At 39.7% G+C, this 21,051-nt stretch overlaps 1 protein-coding gene across 1 annotated transcript in view; it reads left to right on the top strand.

The window, feature by feature from the left end:
- Positions 1 to 21,051, top strand: part of Aoah (acyloxyacyl hydrolase) — a 217,269-nt gene that overhangs the window by 181,431 nt on the left and 14,787 nt on the right. The window contains exons 14-19 of the mRNA XM_021180609.3: positions 7,379 to 7,415; positions 8,204 to 8,278; positions 12,677 to 12,849; positions 15,384 to 15,442; positions 15,694 to 15,753; positions 17,965 to 18,061. Of these exons, the coding sequence (XP_021036268.1) occupies positions 7,379 to 7,415; positions 8,204 to 8,278; positions 12,677 to 12,849; positions 15,384 to 15,442; positions 15,694 to 15,753; positions 17,965 to 18,061 (501 nt within the window). The remainder of the gene's footprint in view (positions 1 to 7,378; positions 7,416 to 8,203; positions 8,279 to 12,676; positions 12,850 to 15,383; positions 15,443 to 15,693; positions 15,754 to 17,964; positions 18,062 to 21,051) is intronic.

Genomic DNA, 21,051 nt, shown 5'->3' with positions numbered 1-21,051 from the left:
TATAATTTACTAAAGAAAAAAATTATTAGGTAAAAATAAGTATATCAAAACATTTTTAGTTAATCTTTTGATTCTATATTTTGAACAACGTAACTTCAAAAGCTACACACACTGTATTTGCATACTTTATTTTAGGACATTTAGAACCACTCTCTCCTCATAAACATATATCTACTCTTGGGTGTGCACTTCTGTCCTTTATTTATTTATTTTACTATTATTATTATTATTATTATTATTATTATTATTTTGTTTTTTGAGACAGGGTTTCTCTGTATAGCTTTGGCTGTCCTGGAACTCACTCTGTAGACCAGGCTGGCCTAAAACTCAGAAATTCACCTGTCTCTGCCTCGAAAGTGCTGGGATTAAAGGCGTGCACCACCACTGCCTGCTGTCCTTTAAAAAAAAAAAATCTTAATACTGACTTATCCTGAAATTCTTTTCTGTAAAGTTAGTCTACCTCTTGGTTACAGCTAACAACAGAGAGTTATGTCTCCTGCTGCCAGTGACATACCACCAGCAGACAAGGTAGCCATCAACAAAGCTGATAGGACCATATCTGTAAATCACAATACAGGACACTAAGGCATCCCCTCTCTCATGAATTCCTACCTTGCACATATTTCACTACACCCAACTACTGATTGTCTATCTTATTTTTAACTGATAAAACTCAAGGGGGGAAAGGTACCAGCTCTAAAGACATGTGCTCTCTTCTCAGTGAATCCACAAAGCAACTCTATTTTGTAGATGAGGAAAATGGGGCTCAGAAAGTTATATAACATTCCCATGATCCATTACCGCATCAATGATAGACTTTTAATCATATCTGTCTCCTGCTGAAGGTCACAATCCCAAAAGCCATGCTACACTTTCCCCTTTCTAGTGCCATCTTTCTGTCTTGGATTGTCTTGGCAATCCCGGGGGAATTGTCAGAATTAGATACCTTAACTCAACACTCTGGGCCAGTTCTCTTTGTCTCCCTGAGAATGAATAAAAGCAAAAAAGAAAAGGATAAAGAGACAAACTATAATTGAACTATAAAAAGTATATTATTGCAAGCTAAGCTGAATTCATTTCCACACGTAAGGACTCCTTATTTTTAGACCTCCCATGATCTCTATTCTGGAACAAAATAAGTTTTGTACCTTAAGCTAACTGAGCTTCTGGTATTGTATTTTTGCCAAAATAATTGCATAACCTGAGTTTAGTCATGAGGAACATTAAGACAAACCCAAACTGAAAGCCACTTAAGAACTGGCCAGTACCATCAAAATATGTCAAGGTCATAAGGACAGGGACTAAGCAATCTTTCCAGATTAAGGCAGACTAAAGAGGCCTGAGATCCAAGTAGAGTGAATTAGAAGACCTAGGCAAGAAAGTGGTCATCAGGGACATTTAACTTAGGTATGCAGATTAGACAAAGTACCGTTCACATGTTAGTTTTGTAGTTTTGATCATTGTAATTATTGCAGATGTATATATTTAGAAAAATCTAGGTAAAAAATGTATATATCTTTGTCCTATTTTTTAGAACTTTAGCAATCATTTCAAAATGAAAATGTTTAAAATACTTTCAAAAGCTACAACAACAGCACTGGAGGGAATTTCTAAGGTCACCTGTGTCACACTGAAATAGGGCCCGAGGAATCATGTGGGGAGCACCACTATTGGATGGAATATTTGATCATAACCCAAAACCTTGAAAGGAGATGGAAAAGGTTATTTATAGCAGAACATCTAGGACATTTCTGTTTGGGGAGTCTGAAATAATGTGGTCAAAGCACTAGAGAAAGTCTTTAGTGTCCAAGTCTTAAATACTCACTCTGAAAACAAAATGATATAAAAGCACTCAGTGACTACAGCTCAAAATTGTATTCTTATAAGAATCCAATATATCTTGAATATACAGTATTTAATAATAGTAGGAACTTTTAAGAGAAAAAATTCAATATGACACATATATCATATAGAAGAAAATTTACTCTTTCATATGTATTAGCTTTTCATTGTGTTTAATTCTTGCAAGAGTTTGGAACTCAACAAATCCTAAAACAATGGAGAACTATTTCTTTAGATTTCATCATACATCCTTGTGATGGTTAGTATTAATTGCCAGCTTGACAAAGTCTAAAATCACCTGGGAGATGAGCCTCTTTTCATGTTCAGGGTTGGGGTGTTGATTACATTAATTGAGGTGGGAAGATCAAGCCAGTATGGGTAGCACCATTCCCTAGGCAGGGATCCTGGATTATACAGAAGTAGAGAAAGAGAGATGAGCTCTAGCATGCATGAATTTATTTTCTCTCTACTTTAGACTATTGATATAGTCTGGTTACAACCAGGTACCTCAAGCTCCTGCTTTCTTAACTTACCTGACATGATGAGCCATGCTTGAATTGTAAACTAAAGTAAATTCCTCTCCCCAAAGTTGCCTTTGTCAGAGTATTGTATCACCTCAACAAAAAGAAACCAAGGCAAACTGGTTCAGGAAGGAGCAAGTCTCATGACAGTAACCATGTGAAAAATTCAGGTCCTGCTGTTTGTCGAAATTTCACCAAGCTAGCATCAGCACACCTGCATTACAAAGTTTTTACTTCAAATAAATGCACTTATCAGTGTGGTGAAGGGATAGGTCATCTCTTTTCAATAATCTGTTTTGTTTAGAGCTTCAGATAAAAGACATCAAACAGAAAGCTATCTGCTCTGTCTATTGACATCTTAAATACTCTCGAGCCTGAATGTGCCTTGCCTTTGTTCTTTACTTTGTTCCTGTTCAGTATTCCAATGGGTTCTAGAAATAGGAAGATGAGCAAGGTAAAGGCCCTACTTCCATGGAGATCGTAACAAAACCAAAAGAGAGACAAACAAGAAAATAATCATAGTTCTGTTGGAATGTCACCAGGACAAAAGTAAGTTGCACGCTCTGGAGGTGAGAGTTACCTAATTCTAGAGAAGTAGATTTCACAGCAAAGTTAAAGTTTGAGCAGTATCTAAAAGGTGTAAGGAGACAGTAAGTGTGGTGGGTAGGGCCTGAGAGGAAAACAGCTTTGGGGAGATGCCAAGTTCTCCCTCTCTCAACACAGGGAAAGAGTGCTTGCAAAGCACAGTCACTGGGAGGTAGAACGCAGCCACAATTGGAAGCATAGTCTACCCTATTCAAATAATTTTAGGGAATTTATCTTGTTTGTAACTGGAACATTTGTAATGTGAAACATCCTCAGTAGAAACACTGTCAGAAACTGTCACAACATATAATTGCTAAATGTTTGGGATCTGGGGCTCAAGATCAATATCTTAGTCTGAATGATGCTGTTTATTGCAAACAAACATTTTTAGAAAAGAAAAATGTAAAATTATCATTTTTTAACAAATTATTCTTCTGAAAATTCTTGATGAATTATAAAACTATAAGAAAAATCTACACCATTTAAAATCTAGTTTATGTGGAGAAAGGAAGTTGGCAGATGATATGCAGGCATGGTCTACTAGACTAGTCATGTAATGAACTGAAGAAAACAGGATACTGCTGTCAGAAGAGGTGGGTGGTGCCTGGACATCTCTAGCTTTAAAAGAAAAGAAAAATAGGAAACCTCATGAAAGAGGAGGGAAAGACCAGAGTCCATTCCTGAGTGAATGGATGGTTTTAGAGGAGTTCCCGCTCATGATGAGAAAGAGCCACAGCGGCAGATGGCAGGAGTCAAGGCTTAAGACAAGTTCACAAAATCAGCACTGTGCTTTCAGTAACAGATGTTTTAAAGAGCAGAAAGGGGCCAAGGAGTTGTTTCAGTAGGTAAGAGTGTTGACTCTACAAGCATGAGTGCCTGTGTTCAAATCCTGAGCACCTATATGAAAAGCTAGACAGCTTACTTGTGCTTGTAGCTCCAGCATTCAGGGGCATTCGGGAGACAGGTAGGTCTCAAGAGCTTCTTGGCCAGGCAGACTAGTCAAAATGGCCAACTTCTGGTTTAGTGAGACACCCTCTCTCAAATTAGGCAGAGAATAGTAGAGGGAAACCTCTAGTATACTCCTCTAGCCTCCACATTTGCATGCAGATACACATATCAACATACTCACCTATGGACAGTACACACAAAAGAGCAGAAAAGGAAGGTGGATCCAAACAAAAAGTGGTGGAAGCCTCACTGGCAGAAGACATCTACATCTAGAAAACCCTAGAAATCTAGAAATAAAGATCATTTTTTAATCTTAAATTTTTAGAGAAGTAGTGTCCTAACATCCTGTCATAGCCATTATTAAAAGACCTTTGCTTCATGAGTGGCTTGGTGGCCCAAGACCCTCAGTGAGCCACATGCTTAAGAAACTCATAGCAAGTGTCACAGCAGTATATGCTGAGACGTTTTCATCAGAATTTCTCTAGGTTCTACAAGCTGTAACTAGCCATGTGAGGCTCCACCTATGAGGGACTAACACTGATCAGACTACTGTCTTAACTCTGTCTCCAAAGAAAGGCTCAGTGGCATCCCTGACCCCTGGAGAACCACCAAGACCTTTAAACAGAGTACTAGCAAAATTTTACCTTGGCATAGTGACATGCAACTAGAATCCCAGAACCATGTTGTCAGAAAGAAGAGAAATAAAAATCTTTTTTTTTTAATCTTAAGTTTTTAGAGAAGTAGTGTCCTCTCTTATGACACACAAAGAAAAATCTGGGGTCTTAAAGTTATTCTGAACAATTAGATGCAGCTTCATCCTGTGCACGAGAGGGCTCAGATAGGTGGAAGACACACGCGAGCACAGCTGTGTTTTGTTCTGTACATGCTGTAGCTTTCTCTGCAATACAAATATTTAACCTGTTACAGATATAAAAACTCATATGTATACATGTGCATACATACTTACACATATATTGAATATATATGTGCTAGCCCAAACAAAAATGGGCAAAAGTCATAAAATGTTTCTAGAAATAGCAATCCAAATGTTTTCACACACATGAAAAATGTATATCCTCACATGAAATCAGAAAATACTGTGTTCATGTGGTACTTTATTTTATAAGGATTTATTTATTTTTATTTTATGTGTCTGACTATACTTGTCTCCACATGTGTCTGAGCACCATTAGAAGGCAGAAGAGGCAATGGATCCCCTGGAACTGGAGATACAGATGGTTGTGAACTGCTCTGTAGGTGCTAGGGACAGAACCTGGGTCCTCTGTAAGGGCAGCCAGGGCTCTAAACCCCGAGACCCAACATTTTGTCATATATGCTGTCCTGTGGTTCTCTCAATAATCAAATCATTTTGAAACCTAACCTGTACAGTGTTTGTATCATGAAATAAAACATCTTTTAGAATCATTGGATTCATTGCCAATGTCTAATATCAGTACATTTTTGGCAAAAGTCCCATATTTCTAACTTCCATTTGAAGACAAGTCTAACAAAATGGACACTTCTAGACAACAAAAATTCATCAGGGCTGAGTGATGGTTACTCTTTCTAAGTTGAGGTCATTAGTGCTGAACCTGGGCTATGGACAGGGCTGTATCTTTTCTAGTCACTGATCTATATCCAGAACCAATTACAACACCTAACATAGTAAACAATCAATATGTTTTGCTGAAGTAATGATTTGATTTATGAAGGCTTATTCTAGATATATTTAAATATTGTTTTTCTATGAAGAATCTGGAATCTACTGTTAGGTCCTAAGTTTAACAGATTCACTTAGAAGACCATCAAAATTATTTTTGAAGTTGAGAGAATGCATAGAATGTGAGGTACTTGATGGTATTGGTCAACACCAACTAGCAGTGTGAACATGCATTAAAATTCAGCTAGAGAAGGCTGAGGCTGAAATCATGAGACCTTGTCTTCTTGTGATACAATACACCCTATTTAAAGGACACCACAAGAAAGTATTCAAGGGTCTACATGAACTCTCCTTCTCTTAACAGGTAATGTGTAAGTTCTACACAGGGTCACCTTAATAAATAAATAAAAGTCCTCTATCCCAGGGTCAACCTTTTCCATTTCTGTGGAACTATAATTTCAGGGTATAAAATGTGTAAGTTTTTCAAATCTTTGCCTTGTTCTGCCACATCATTTGTGTTTCTTATTACCTATCAGCTGCCATTTCTATATTTTCTCCAGTGGCAATCATATCAGCAGTGAGCAGCTGGGGAGACACCTTCAGAAAAGGACAATAGAGATTAGACAGGTGAAAGATGTTGAGCTGAGTCTGGCCAAAGCATAGCAGAAATGAAAGAAACAAGATGACAGAGTAAAGAAGGAAAAACACAAACCACTTAGGAAACTTTGTAAAACTGAATAAAGATCTTGTAGTAGAGAAAATTTTGTACAAGCAGAAATAAGTAATTCCTTGTTTCTTTTTTTGTGGTTATTTTTTGGTTTGTGGGGGGTTGTTGTTGTTGTTTGTTTGTGGGTTCATTTGTTGTTTTGAGACAGGACTTCACTACACAGGCCAGGCTGGCCTTGAACTCTCTATCCTCTGCTTCTGGAATGCTTTTATATTATAGGTGACCACCACCTCCAGCTGTGGTTGCCTTTTTAGACCTACTATGACTACCTACACACAACTGCGAGGCAATCCTTGTCCTGAGTAGACAAGGGACTTAGATAATATTGCCTATGGGGAGGGTCAGCCCATCCAGCCAGCTATGATAACTCTTCAGTCTTGTTCTTCTGAAGCTCTGTGGGTGGCCTGCACATCAAATTCCCATATGGGCTCAAGTGGCTCGACCTGCTCCTATAATTTTAGGATAACAAAAGTTTGAGCTTTTCTTGATTTTTATTTATCATTATGAAAAACATTAAAGAATGATAACACTTCTTGATTCATTATTATTCTGAGAATGAGAGATTAAGAGTCCTGGAGTAGAACTGAATGAAGGGCCTAGAAGATATGTGAGCCATCATAGGACACCATCAGCACTGAGCTGGCAAGAGGTTGTGCAATTCTTCCCTCTAGAAGCCAGCAGAGAGTAATTGACTGCCCAGAGTCTCAACTTTCAGCATTCAGTGTTTTGAATGCAGGGACCTTAAATGGGGGCTTCCAGGAAGATGTCTCTCCCAGAGAGTACTTTTCTCTGTCTCTCTGATCCTTTTGGGGTACTTTGTCTCTTTGTAGACATACAGATACTTTTTCCTTATATCCACTAAATCATTTACTCATCTATGGCAACTCACTAATCCAAAGGGCTTTGAGTTCTGTTAGTAGGATGGCAAATAAGCAGAGAACCCAGGAAGGTAAGGTCCAAGATAGCACATCACAGAAAATCACCAGAAACAAGCACTTGCCATCACCAGTGTGGTCTGGACAGCCAGGGAGACTCACTCGTCAACGGTGCCAATGAAACTCACTAACAATTACTTTCTTAATTGTAATTATTCAGGTGCATCTTCCAGAAATCTGAAGAATTTTATTGAAAGGTCAGTGGAACATAAATATAAGAAACTGTTTTCAATATGGTTAACTTATCTCGAAAGGAATTAAACTCTCATTTATTACCCCATTATCATTTCTACTGAATATCAACACTTCATTAGTCACCATCGGGACACAGGGGATCGTCTTCTTGGGCAAGTAATCTTGGAAAGTGCATGTTCTCAAAGGATTATAAAATGAATCTGAATTGAGTAAAATTTAGCTCTGAAAGAAGTAACTAGAAAAACATAATGATCACATCATAGTCTGGCTTTATAATTAAGAATAACTATTCTTTTTTTTTTTTTAAGTTTTTTGTTTCTGTTTTTTTTTTTTTTTTTTTTTTGGTTTTTTGTTTGTTTGTTTGTTTTGAGACAGAGCCTCATGCAGTAACCCCCAGAGCTAACTATGTCATTCAGACTCTTCTCAAACTCATGCAGTTCTACCATAGCTTCCTATGTGCTGATGTACCATGCCCGGCATGTTAATACTCTTGCCTCTATTTGGGTATTCAAATTCAGAAGTGAGCTGTAGTGTCCTAAACAGAAGCCTTGGGGAGCCCTGGCCTCTGTGAATTGAGTTGGCCCCACAACTCTGAGGATTTCTTATGAAACTGAGTATAAGTAACTCAACTAACTCACCTGTGCTGTGGATAATAAGTGTTGTGAACGATGTTACGAAGGTGGTGCTGGATCTATTTAGCTGGGATTTGAATCTACTTTTATTGTATTGTTCATTGATGTGCCATTTCCTAATAGGAAATTGAATTGAGATTATCCCCTATGTTTCTCAGCTTGTCTAGGAACCAGGCATCAGACCATCCAGCCATCGTCCTTTATGCCATGATTGGAAACGATGTTTGTAATTCGTAAGTCATTGAGAGGGATGAGAACAGTGCTAAGAAAATAACAATGGGCCTACTTCGCTGGGATTTAGTTTTGGCTTTCTTCCTCTTCCACTCTCTACCCTGGTCTACTCTGCTATAATATGCCAATGTCAAATAAGTTTATCTTAGAAGGAAATCCTGGGTGTGTGAGTTCAACAGGAACTCAGTCATGTGAAACTGAAAAACTGAATCAGGTCCATGAGCTCTCAGTTCTGACATCACAACAAAAAGGTATGTGCGGAACAACTATGGGTTATATCACAAAAACATACGCTTCACCAAGATCCAAAACTTAGAACCCATGACATTTTTAACAGCATAGAGCAGAAGCACAGTCATCTCACAAGAATACATGCCACACGCTAATTCTCACAGCCTTGTGCAGAAGAAACAGCATAGCTGTGTATTTGCAAAGAAACTACATGTAATTCACATTCAATCCTATTTATTCTGATGGCCCAGAGTAAAAGGGGTTTTGCTAAACTACGCATTAGTGTTAGTTCCCCCTCAGTATTTGAAGAGATGTATCCATGTATACCCCTAAAAATATGATGCATATAGGCATCTGGCCTGTGGTTGTGGCTCAAGGTAAACAAAGCGTGAGGCAGTATCTGGAGCAACTCCCAGTGGCCATATGTCTAGTATTTTAGGAAAACAAGAAAGACAAGCCATGAATGGACATGAGACTTGCTTAAGGTAGCATAACTGATTATTAGCCAGCTGGAGGTCTCCTCGCTCACATAACTTCCCCTTGTCCTGGCCATTCACTGACCCCCCCCCCCCAGCCTGTGCTGAGATCAAAGCCCAATAGGACTAAAGCTCATTTGCTTCCACAGAAGTAATATGCTTCTAAATGAAGTACAGATAAATCAGTTCAAAGCAGAGCATGCCACTCTATGAGCCATAGTTGCTCATGGGCCAGTCCCTACCTAGATCCATCCCTCCAGGACTCCAAAGTCACTAACAATACATTGTGAGAGGACCTATATCCCTGTCTAGAGACGATGAGCCACCCAGGACTTTGCAGTAAAGAATGTATACCCCTTAAGGTCTGCTGTGCCTGGTGCAAGATATGTTCCTCTCTGTTTCCTTTCATCTCTATAGCAACCCAAAAAGGCAAATATGGCTGTCTGCTTGTTACAGATGAGGAAGCAGAGGCTCACAAAGTAAAGGAATTTGTTCTATTGCCATTTAGTAGCAAAGGAAGAAGCTGGAGGATCAAACTAAATTCATCTTCTTTCCCTGGCTCACTCTGGTCTTCCTTACAGTCTATGATTCTTTCGTTTTCTTAAAGCACATGTTGATCACCACCAGTGAGCCAAGTACTAGGTCAGGCTATGGAATCCAATGGCGAAAGCCTGAGCCCCTGACTTCAGGGAGCTCACAACAGAGAAGCAGATATGGCTTCCAGCCTTCACTGCAAAAGAGAACAACACTGGTCTGGCCAGGTAACATCTCCTCAGTCCCTACACCAGGTTCCCCTGGGTACAGACAGCAAACAGGTTACAACTAGACAGAGTGCCTGCAGAGGAGCTAGCTCTCCCTCCAGAAGTTAGACTCACTAACTAATGTGTGTTTACCAGTGGTCCCTCCAACCCATTCCTGCTTTCCTTTTCCCAAAGAGCCAAAGGACACATCAGCTAGAGGCCTGTGCCGACCTCCCCGGGGCCAGGATCTATCTGGGCAGAGAAGCAGCAAGCATTTGGATGGAGTAACAGAGTTGGCTGTGTGGGATGTCCCTGCAGTACCCTCTTTGTGATGTCCTGTGGAGGGGTTAGAAAAATAAAAACAAATGGCAGAAGATCAAAGTGGAGTAGATAGCCCAGAATGGACAAAGGGCTTCCATCCAAACCCCAAGCCAGAGGGTTGCATAACAGGTCTCTCCTGGAGTAAGTTTCAGGAATTTGGTTTGTCTCTTTGTTTACACCTTCAAGGTTTTTTGTTGTTGGTTTGGTTTGGTTATTGTTTTTTATGAGGTTGCTAGCTCTTCTTGAAATAATGAAGCCACACGTCCCTCGGTTCTCTAACACATGTGGCTATTCAGTAAGTACTTGTAAGTGGTTGAAGGTCATAACTGGAAGACAACTTTTAGGATCAGAAATTCAGGAAGAAAGGCAAAGCATTTCCACTATGGAGCTCTTTCATTTACCTGGAACTTACCCATCCCTGTCCTTGAAACTCTTTAATGTGACACAAAAGTAGAAACACTCCTGAAAGAGAGCAAATGTGTGTTACCTGCAGCAGCAGAAACTTTGGATGGTCAGTAAAATCCCATTGTGTATATGAAGTACATGTTTTCATTCCTTAGCTGATGGACATTTAGGGTGATTCTGTTCCTTGCTATTATGAAAAGAGCATCAATAGACAAAAACGTACAAATGTGGCTATGGTAGGATACAGAGTTCTTTGGGTATATGCTCAGGAATGGTTTAGTTGGTTCATATGGTAGTGCTATATTTAATTTTTCAAGATGTTTCCATATAAGTTTTCCACAGTGGCCATACCTATTTAAAGTCCCATGGAAAGGGAACATCTGCTTCTCGCTTACATCTTTACCAGCATCTATTGGCATTTTTGTCCTTGATTGTAGCTTTCTATAGCTGGGATGAAATAGAACTTTAGTTTAGAATTTACATTGCTCTGGTAGCTGAGAATGTTGGGCACTTTAAAAAATAGCTATTGCCCATTTCATTTAAAATTATTTAATTCCTTAGGCCAAGTTAAATTATGTAATTATTATATTTATTGATTTGCCTATGTCAAGCCATTTCTGCATCTCTGAAATGAAGCCAACTTGGTCATGGTGATCGCATTTTTTTTTATGTGTTCTTGAATTTGGTTTTCAAGTATTTTGTTGAGAATATTCCCATCTGTGTCAGTCATGGAGATTGGCCTGTGATTTTTCTTCCTTTTGTGGGAGGCCTTAGCTAGAGTGTAGTGGATTCATAAAAGAGCTTGCAAGTTTCTTCCTTTACTATTCTATAGAGGAATTTGAGAAGTGTTGATGTGTGATCTTTCTGAAGGATGTTGGGCTTTTCTTTGTCGGGTAACTTCCTGCCGCTGCTATAATATTATTGGTTATAGATCTCTTTAATTGATTTGTATCATTTTGGTTTAACTTTGATAGGTTGTATGTATCTAGGGATACATCCCCTTCTTTTAGATATTTTTAGTTTAGTAAAATACAATCTTCAAGGTATAGCCTCATGATTTTCTGGTCTTCATTGGTATCTGTTGTAATAACTCCATTTCTATTTTATTAATTTGGATCTCCTCTTCCTTTGTTTCTGATAGTTTGTCTAAGGGTAATTTTGTCAAAGAACCAAATCTGTTTCAGTGATTCTTTGTAGCTTTGTTTGTTTGTAGCTTATTTATTTCTGCCATAATCTAATTATTTCTGTCCATCTACTACATTCAGGTTTAGCTTATTTTCTTTTCCCAAAGCCTTAAGATACATAATTAAATTATTTGAAATTTCTGTGTTTTTAATATGTTCTACATAGAACAACTACTATCAAATAGAGAACCATAATGATTATGAAATATCATTTTTGGTAAATTTTGCTGCAAGAATAAGCGAAGGATTGTAGTCTATCAGAAAAATAGTGAATGCCCAAATTTAGTACAAAAACTGAGAATAAAGGGTAACAGAGTGTATACACATAAAATAACACCATCCCTCCGTGATCCTCTGCCTCCTATGCTGGTCTGTGTGCAATTTTTAAAAAGCAAATGTTAGGTCTCAAAGCTCCAAATAAGTCTTAAGTAATACCAGACCCTCTCCAGTAGCCATGAGTCAGGGTATATGAGCTTATGCTCCAAAACAGAAAATCCTCCAAAAACCCTCTAAAATCTTAGTAGTCTAAAGTTGCAAAATTTTAGTCCTTACTACTCTGCATGTTCTTCAGAAATCTCTATCTATCTATCTCCCTCTCTCCCTTTCTCCGTCTCTCCCTCTCTCCCTCTCTCCCTCTCTCTCCCTCTCCCTCCCTCCCTCTCTCTTCAAACTCAAACTGGTGACATAACTCATGCTGCTGGAACACTCTTTACACTAGCAATATGTTAAAAAAAGAAAGAAAGAGAGAGAGAGAGAGAGAAGGAAAGAAAGAAAGAAAGAAAGAAAGAAAGAAAGAAAGAAAGAAAGAAAGAAAGAAAGAAAGAAAGAAAGGAAAAAAGAAGAGAAACCATTCCAGAGTCTCATATGACAAGTTCCATAGCTTAATAGGTTCCACAGGAGTTATTAAATGCAGTTTGACTATGTGCCAGAAAGGTAGGAAGTCATAAGTAGTTTGCAAAACGGTACAAATAGCAGGACATACAGTGTGTTTTGTATGTTACTGTCCTGATAATGAAGATACTTCCTGTTTCTTCCACCAATAGGAAAGCTGACACAGTACCAGAAATGACCACTCCTGAACAAATGTACGCCAACGTCATGCAGACTCTGACTCATCTAAATTCTCACCTGCCCAGTGGCAGCCACGTTATTTTATACGGCTTACCAGATGGAACTTTTCTCTGGGATAGCTTGCACAACCGATACCACCCTCTAGGTATATTATATTTGCAGATTCTTTCCCTCTTTAGCTATGTGTATGAATGTGCAGATATAAGTATGTGTGTGTGTGTGATGTATGAGCAATGCATGCATATAATGTGTGCATGTGCAATGTGTGAATGTAGATGTGTGTGATGTGTTTGATATGTATGTATAATGCGTATGACATGTGTTATATGTATATATGAATTTAATACAGAACAAATTTGAAGTAATAAAATTTATGCTATAAAGGACTCACTAAAAAACTTGCTTAAGACGTATTAAGTTACACAAAGAATTGAAGTAAAGGAGAGCTGCCTTCAAGACAACTGGAAGATAAGTAGTATGCTAAACAGGCTTCTTAGAAACTTTAAGAAGGAAAATGCATTTTATAATTGAAGTTTAGGCGTGCTGAGAAAGTGTCTGCTGATGAAAGTCTAACCTCGAATTAAATTGCATTCCCAGGTCAAAAGAAGACAACCCTGACTTAGGAGCAGCCATTAGTCTCTCCCCATATAAAAGCACATGCCTCCATGCTCAAGGGTTCAGGGCAGGAGCTCAACCACAATTAAGTCCTGACCTGCAATGAAGTCCCCTGTGCTCTTCCTAGGAGAAGCATAATGCTGTCAGGTAGACAAGAATGACCTGGATGCCTCTGGGGCCCTCAAGTAGAAGAATGATTGAGAGTGCTTATGGTGGACTTAAAAAACGGTAGACAAAAATGGCACTGTGTACGAGAGTAAAGGAAGGAAAATGATGATTTTAGAGAGATCCATCTAGCCCCAGCTCCAAGGCAGGGAGTGAAGACAAGATCTCTGTGGCTCACTGACAGCTAGTCTTGTGGAATCAGTGAGCTCTGGATTCAGTGAGATGCCCTTTCTCAAAGAAAGAAGGCGAAAAGTAACTGGGAAAGATATTTGACATTGATCTTTGAGAGAGACATTATTAGCAGTAGCAGCCTAGGGCTCTTAGATCTGGCATTCCCTCACCACACTGGGAGCTTGAGTGTCTCCTCCATGATCAAGTCGATTCTACTTTTCAGTGTAACTTACCTAAGGTACAAGTGAAAAGTATAGCTGTGTTTTCGGCCATCTTTCTGTTTACTTTGAGATGCTCTATTATCCTCTTTAATTTTTGAGAGCATGACAAGTGTTAAATGGATACAGCATCTGGGTGGGGGAACTGAATTTTATGTCAGTCACAGCATGGAAACTAACTGTATCTGGGGTAGTGTGTCTGTAAAAGGGAGAGGGCAGCATTGGGAGAATGACAGTATCTCAATGCCTCTATTTAGTGTTTCAACAGTTTCTGGACAGATACCAGGGTGTTAGACTTTTCACCACTATGACATGATACCTCGAGTCAAATAGTATAGAATAATAATTGTCTATTTGGAGCCGGGCGTGGTTGCACACGCCTTTGATCCCAGCACTCAGGAGACAGAGGCAGGCGGATTTCTGAGTTTGAGGCCAACCTGGTCTACAAAGTGAGTTCCAGGACAGCCAAGGCTATACAGAGAAACCCTGTCTCAAAAAACCAAAAAAAAAAAGAAAAAAAAAAAAGAATTGTCTATTTGTGCTCATAATGCAGAAGATTCAATCCCTGGTGCTTGGTCCCATGTACTTCTGCAGTTGGAGGTGTGTGGAGGGGGTAGGGGTTCTTTACCTGATGGCTAACAAACAGAAAGAGAGAGACTAGAAACAAGACACATCCTTTAAAGATATATTTCGAGTGACCTACAGCTTCTATTTAGGCATCCCCCCAAAATTTTCCAGACACTGTCTTAGGAGTGTTACAGGTAGGGAACAAGCATTTCAGAAATAGGATGAGGTAGATTTCATATACAAATTATAATAATCTATGTGGCACTTCCCCTTCATTCTTATGCACTTCTTTAACCTGAACCAGAAAATAACCATAATAAATATTTCCTAACTAGGACTCAGTAAGACAGCCATAGAGAAACTCATCAAGAAAGACAAAAAAAAATCTGCTGGCATCCCCTTCCCACCCAAGTGTAATTGAGCTACCCCAGCCTTATTTAAAGGGGTTTGGTTCAGGATTTCAGACATTCTGAATGCCTGTTCCTCAACAGGGAACAATAGAATTAGACCTAAGTGTTTCATAAGCCCAGAAAGGAGGATTCAGTCAATTCCCTTAAATTGGGCTCCCTGAGCTTCATAGAAACTTGGAATTTCATGACCTTACCAAGAAGAAGGTGTTGTCTAGTGATAGGCTTTGTTCAGGCCACTCTGGTTCATTTGGAGCTGTAGGAGACTCTATCCCTTTCCCTGGAGATTTAGATGAAGCTACCACCCCAGACCTGTCCTCTCTGAGCCTAAGAAGTACATGATCATAGACTCCTTAGGACCCCTTCCTAATTTGGGCTTAGACAGAAGTAAAGTACAGGCCTTCCTCAAAGCTCTGCTGAATGACAAATCAAATCAGGATAAATGCTACCATCAGAAAGGGTGGCAGGGTCACCTACAAATGTCTCTGAGCATTGCCATTCGATTCTATATGATACATCAGATCTCCATTTTCCAGGCCAGCTAAATAAAGATGTGACCTATGCACAGTTCTTCTCCTTTCTAAGATGCCTGCAGGTAAGCCCAAGAGTCTGCTACACACACACACACACACACACACACACACACACACACACACAAATGCATGCACACACACACACACACACCTGCACACACACACACACACGCAAATGCATGCACACACACACACACACACACACCTGCACACACACGCACACGCACATGCACATGTACACACACGCACATGCGTACACACACTTCCCTGTGGCTCTGCCTCTTTAATCAGTGTGCTCTTTACTGTCTCTCAGTTAAATCCCTGTAACGGCTGGATGTCTTCCAACAAGACCCTCCGGACTCTCACTTCAGAGGTAGAGCTGCTGCCCCGTCTTTGTGTTTGCTGCAGACTTTTCCTCGGGATGGGCTTCTACAGCATAATGGTTACCAACTTGGCAAATAACAAAATCTCACATTTGGGGAGCCAGAGAAGCCAAAAGAATTTGTGTGTTCTTCTTCCCTCTCTCCATGCCTACCTCTTTGGCTGTCTGCTTGCAAGTGCACATATTTCTCATGTGTGCATACATATACACCACAGCTTGTAATATACATACACTACAGCTTGAAATACATATACACCACAGCTTGTAATACATATACACCACAGCTTGTAATACATATACACCATAGCTTGTAATACATATACACCACAGCTTGTATATGACCTGAGGTAGTGAACTGGGGAGCCGAGGAAGATAACCTGTATGTGTGACTTGTTACTCAGATAGGATCACCTCACATGTCTGACAGAATCCATTTCCCAAGCAAAATATCTTATAGTTATTCATAGGTGGTAAATTACCTTTATAAAGATTATGGAAACATTTGTGGGCTGTTGTTGTTGTTGTTGTTTTTAAAACAAGCCTGGCTATATGGCCCAGGTTTGCTTTGAACACACAGAAATTTTCTTTCTTGCCTCAGTTTCCCAAGTTCTGAGATTTCAGACATGACCCACCACCTACATATTTTGTTAATAAAATTTTATTATAGAGAACTTGCTAATAAAAAACAGTGAGATAAAAATTAAAAATATATATTGAAAATCATTATTTAATAAAATTAAAAATCAATATTGAAAAATGTAAAATACAAAAATCTACAGAGTGCAGCAACAAAAATCAGGCTGCAGCCAGTTGTGATAGTACATACTGTTGGTAGGATATGTTGAAGAGGCAGACACAAGAGGATAACAAGTTTAAGGCCTGAGCTACAATTTTGAGTCAAGGAAGATGGCTCAGTAGCTAAGAGCATTTGCTGCACAAGTTTGAGAGCCTGAGTTCAAATCACCATCACATACATAAGAAGCTGGGCATAACTGCACATATACCTATAACTTCAGTGCTATGGGAGACAGAGACAGGATCACTGGGGCTGGCTGGCTGCCAGCCTAGCTCGAGGTTCAGTAAGAGAACTTGTCTCATGATAATAGGGCAGAGTGACAGAGCAAGACATCAAATATTCTTCTCAGACTCAATGACTAGGTCCTGGCACACACACTCACACACAGACACATGCACATATAATATACACACACAAAATTGTAGGCTGGGAAAATAGCTTCAGTGAGTGATGTGTCTGCTGGGTAATCATGAGGACTTGAGTTTGATCTCTGGTACCCATTAGAAACAGCCAAAGCAGAGACACACTGTAATTTCAGTGCTGGGAAGGTGAGGTCAGGAGAACCCCTGGGGTTCACTAGCCATCCAAACAACCTAACCCAACGAGGAGATCCAGGCCAATGAAGGTTTCTGCCTCTTGTGCCAAGGTGATTGGATCCTAAGCAATATTGTCTGAGGTTATCCTTTCTCCTCTAAACACATACATTCACATAGGCCTACACCTACAGATGTGTGCACACATGCACACAGAGAAAAATATCATTCATATATCAGTATATGAGTGTCTCATCATTTCCATAGATAAGAATCTTGCGGTTTACCCTCTAGATTGAGATTACATACTCCAATGTTCATAAATTATTTCTACACATTATAATGATACAGCTATTCACCATGTCCAGCATATGAATGTGGGATGATTTATTCCATCCTTCTGTGTAGTTAGATACATGGTTGTTTCCAACTCTTCACCAGGATGAATAACAAGATGTATGTTTTGTACTATCTCTATTTCCTATATACAAACTGTTATAAGACATACTGGTCATGTAGACAATTGCCAAGCTGTTGTCTAAATAATGAAACCGATCAATGTTTTCATTCATTCAGCCTCTGACATTGGTAATATCAAGGTTATTTGCCTCATCTTTGTCAAACCATGCAGGAAAAGTAGGTTCTTATTACTTTAATTTATACTAGTTTGACTCATAAGTAATAGTAACATTTTTCGTGTTCATTGGTCATTTGCACATGAATACACTGTAAGGTGCAGAGCTGTTTCTGCTGATAGCTTAGAGATAGCACAGTGGAATGGTGTGTGGAAGAAAGATTTCTTTTTCTGCCTGAATTGTCTCATGAAAGTCAAAGTTGAGGTTTCATGGAATTCCCTGTTTCCTTTGCATCCAGAGAGCAGAACAACTCTCCAATACACTGAAAAAAATTGCAACCACCAAGACATTTGCAAACTTCGATCTTTTCTACTTGGATTTTGCCTTCCATGAAAGTAAGTGGCTTGTTTTTGTCTTGACAGTAGGCAAGCACAGCAGCTGCAGTGGGGGGCTGTTACAAAGCACACTGGACAGACTAGGGAGCTTCACCCATAACTCTCAGCATTGAGCAAAGGCAAAAACAAGTTGAGACTCAACGTCACTTCCTCACTTCACCATCTCTGAAAAGTCTCTGAAGCAACTGTTGGGATCACCCAACAGTTCTTGCCAGATTAACGATGCCTTGTTTCTATGTATGTATGCTAAAACTAAAGGTGACCGAAGGGAGGAGTAGGGCCATGCCCCCTCTGGTGGAGTGTTGGACTACCTTGAACAGGCCTAGACCTGTAACTAACCGAAACCTCTTAGGGAGTGGCAAAATGTAAAGAAATGCTATTTGAAAAGTAAACCTGGGTCCCAACTCTCTGGGAAAAAAAATTTTTTTTCTTTTAGAGTCACTGACAAGTAGCCATACAAACTCAGGCTTGCTAACCAGAGCCGATGATTTATCCTTTACATCTTGACTCTCTAAAAGAAAACCCTACTTATTGATTGTAACCCTCCCAAGATTCATTTTCATTGTTAAGCCATTTTTCTCCATGAGAAAAGCCCGTTGCCTGACTGCCAGCGAGATGATGCTAATGAAGTGCTTCAGTGTGTGCAGCAGAGGGAATACTCCTCATCTCTGTGCCTCGCTCCCAGCCCCCCTCCCCCAGCCCAGGCATCTGGAATGGGGCAGATGGCCATCATGAATTATTGAATATTACATTAGCTGACACACTTTGCATTACAGACTCTAATACTTCAGCTCTGAACATCCTTTCAACAAGACTGATCTGCCTTTACTAGATCTCCTGTCTACATGACACACATCTCTCTCATGGGGAGAGACATTTTTGATAAATAGCCTCTCATTAAAATGCAGAGTTAAAGACTTATTAATGAATTCTTGGTATAAACAAATGCACCACCAAGTGATCTTTGATCATTACCATCCTTGAATGTGATCAAAGTTATTAAAAATCTAATAACGTCTAACATCCATGTGGGATACTTTTTTATTGTCCAGAGTTATTTCTACAACTGTCATTTATTATCTTTGGTGCTGCAGGCAATTTGCTGGGTATCTCTAACCTCTCTGGTTCCAAACCTCCAAAAGGGGATTCCTTTTTAAATGTTTTTATTAGCATATATTAATTATACATAATAATTGTTTCATTATGACATTTCAAACACGCACATGATATATTTCAGTCATATTCACCTCATGATACTGTCTCTTGTCCTCCTCCCACACACAATTAATACTCTTCCATTTTTCTGATAGCCCCCCCCTTTACTTTCATGGCTCTGTGTCTGGGTGGGGTGCAATGACTTCATTAGGGTTATTTACAGATGTATGGGTGGGAACCAGGAGGGAATAGAAGAGTGCAGGAGGAAGAAGGAGAAGCCAGCACAGGTTAGGAGTCAACAGAATGTGACCTTGAGGGCTGCCCAACTGGAGTTAAGAGCAGCCCAGATGAAACATAGTAAGGAATAACTTGGGTTATAGAAAGGAAAGTAGATTCTAACAACATTGAGGGTAGTATCTTATGTTGTTTAAGGCTTATTGCCGGGCAGTGGTGCCGCATGCCTTTAATCCCAGCACTTGGGAGGCAGAGGCAGGCAGATTTCTGAGTTCGAGGCCAGCCTGGTCTACAAAGTGAGTTCCAGGACAGCCAAGGCTATAGAGAGAAACCCTGTCTCAAAAAACAAAAGCAAAACAAACAAAAAAAGGCTTATTGTAAATATGAAAGTTGTGTGTGTGTCCTTCATCTGGGAACTTAAATAGCTAAGGCGGTATAGACGCCTCAGGCCAAGACAACTTAATACATTTTATTACAATGATGGATATAGTAAGGAAGAACTTAATACATTTTATTACAATGATGGACATAGTAAGGAAGAGAGTGGAAGCAGAGGAATGATGTTATGGAACCTGTCTGCATGAACACCTCACACAACATTCAATGACCATGTCCTGTCATGTGTACTTCTGAAAGGGACAGAACTTTTATCACCCTTTCAGGAACTATTATAATATCTTGTCTTGTGGCCAAGTTATGATGTTTTAAACTTGAAATCCCAGCATGTATCATAGTAGGTAGGAGGATCATCTATTCCAGATCCACCTCTGGGAGTAACGTCCCATCCTAGAAATCACAGCAGCATATGATCCTGGAAATCTAGCCCTAGTGCTTGTAACGTGCAACTGTAGGAAAAGACCAGAATTGATAGCCTTGTCCTTATCTCAGTTCAGACACAGGTCATAGGACTGGAGAATAGCAAGGACTGATACCTGTTAGCTGACATCATCCACTGGGCTCCATTACCATTGAGTGTAAAGCACCCCCCACAGTCGACCTCATAAGGATTCTCTTTCAGAGTCCAACCACCTACCGACATCATTCATACCTAGGGAAATGTTTTCCCAAGTTCCCCGAGGAAGATATGGTATAGGTGTAGTTCATTATCACCCAGGTCTCCTTTCATCAGAAATAAAAACCCAGCAGAGGCATTTATTAAATCCACACTGTGGAGTCCTATGAAAACCGTCTGTATTACCACACTGTTTCAGAGCTGTCTTCTGCACCATGAATGCTCTCCTTTCTCATCACACTGAAATATACAATTTCACATTGTTATGACAGAAACATTCGTAGCTGAGCATCCCTGTCACTTGAAGGCAGGTACAAGACCTATTTGCTCTCCACTGTGACGGTCTGGGTCCAGCACTGAAAGGCAACGGCTCACTGCCAGATGTCCAGTGTTGGTGTTGGTGATGGTGGTTTGTTTTGTTTTGTTTTGTTTTTCTTTTTCTTTTTGTTTTTGTTTGTCTTTTTGCTGACTCATTCTCCAATTGGCTCTTTACTAAACATACATAGCAAATTTGCCACGGAGAAATGTCAACTTGAGCGTGTAACATTCTTTTCTTTTCTACCCCACCTCCCCAGCTGTGGAAGGAAAA

This window comes from Mus caroli, unplaced genomic scaffold (assembly GCF_978045245.1).
Source record: "Mus caroli unplaced genomic scaffold, Mus_caroli_1 scaffold_15, whole genome shotgun sequence".
Taxonomy (NCBI): domain Eukaryota; kingdom Metazoa; phylum Chordata; class Mammalia; order Rodentia; family Muridae; genus Mus; species Mus caroli.
The sequence above is the reverse complement of the archived record's forward strand: the minus strand, read 5'-3'. Positions and strand labels throughout refer to the sequence as shown.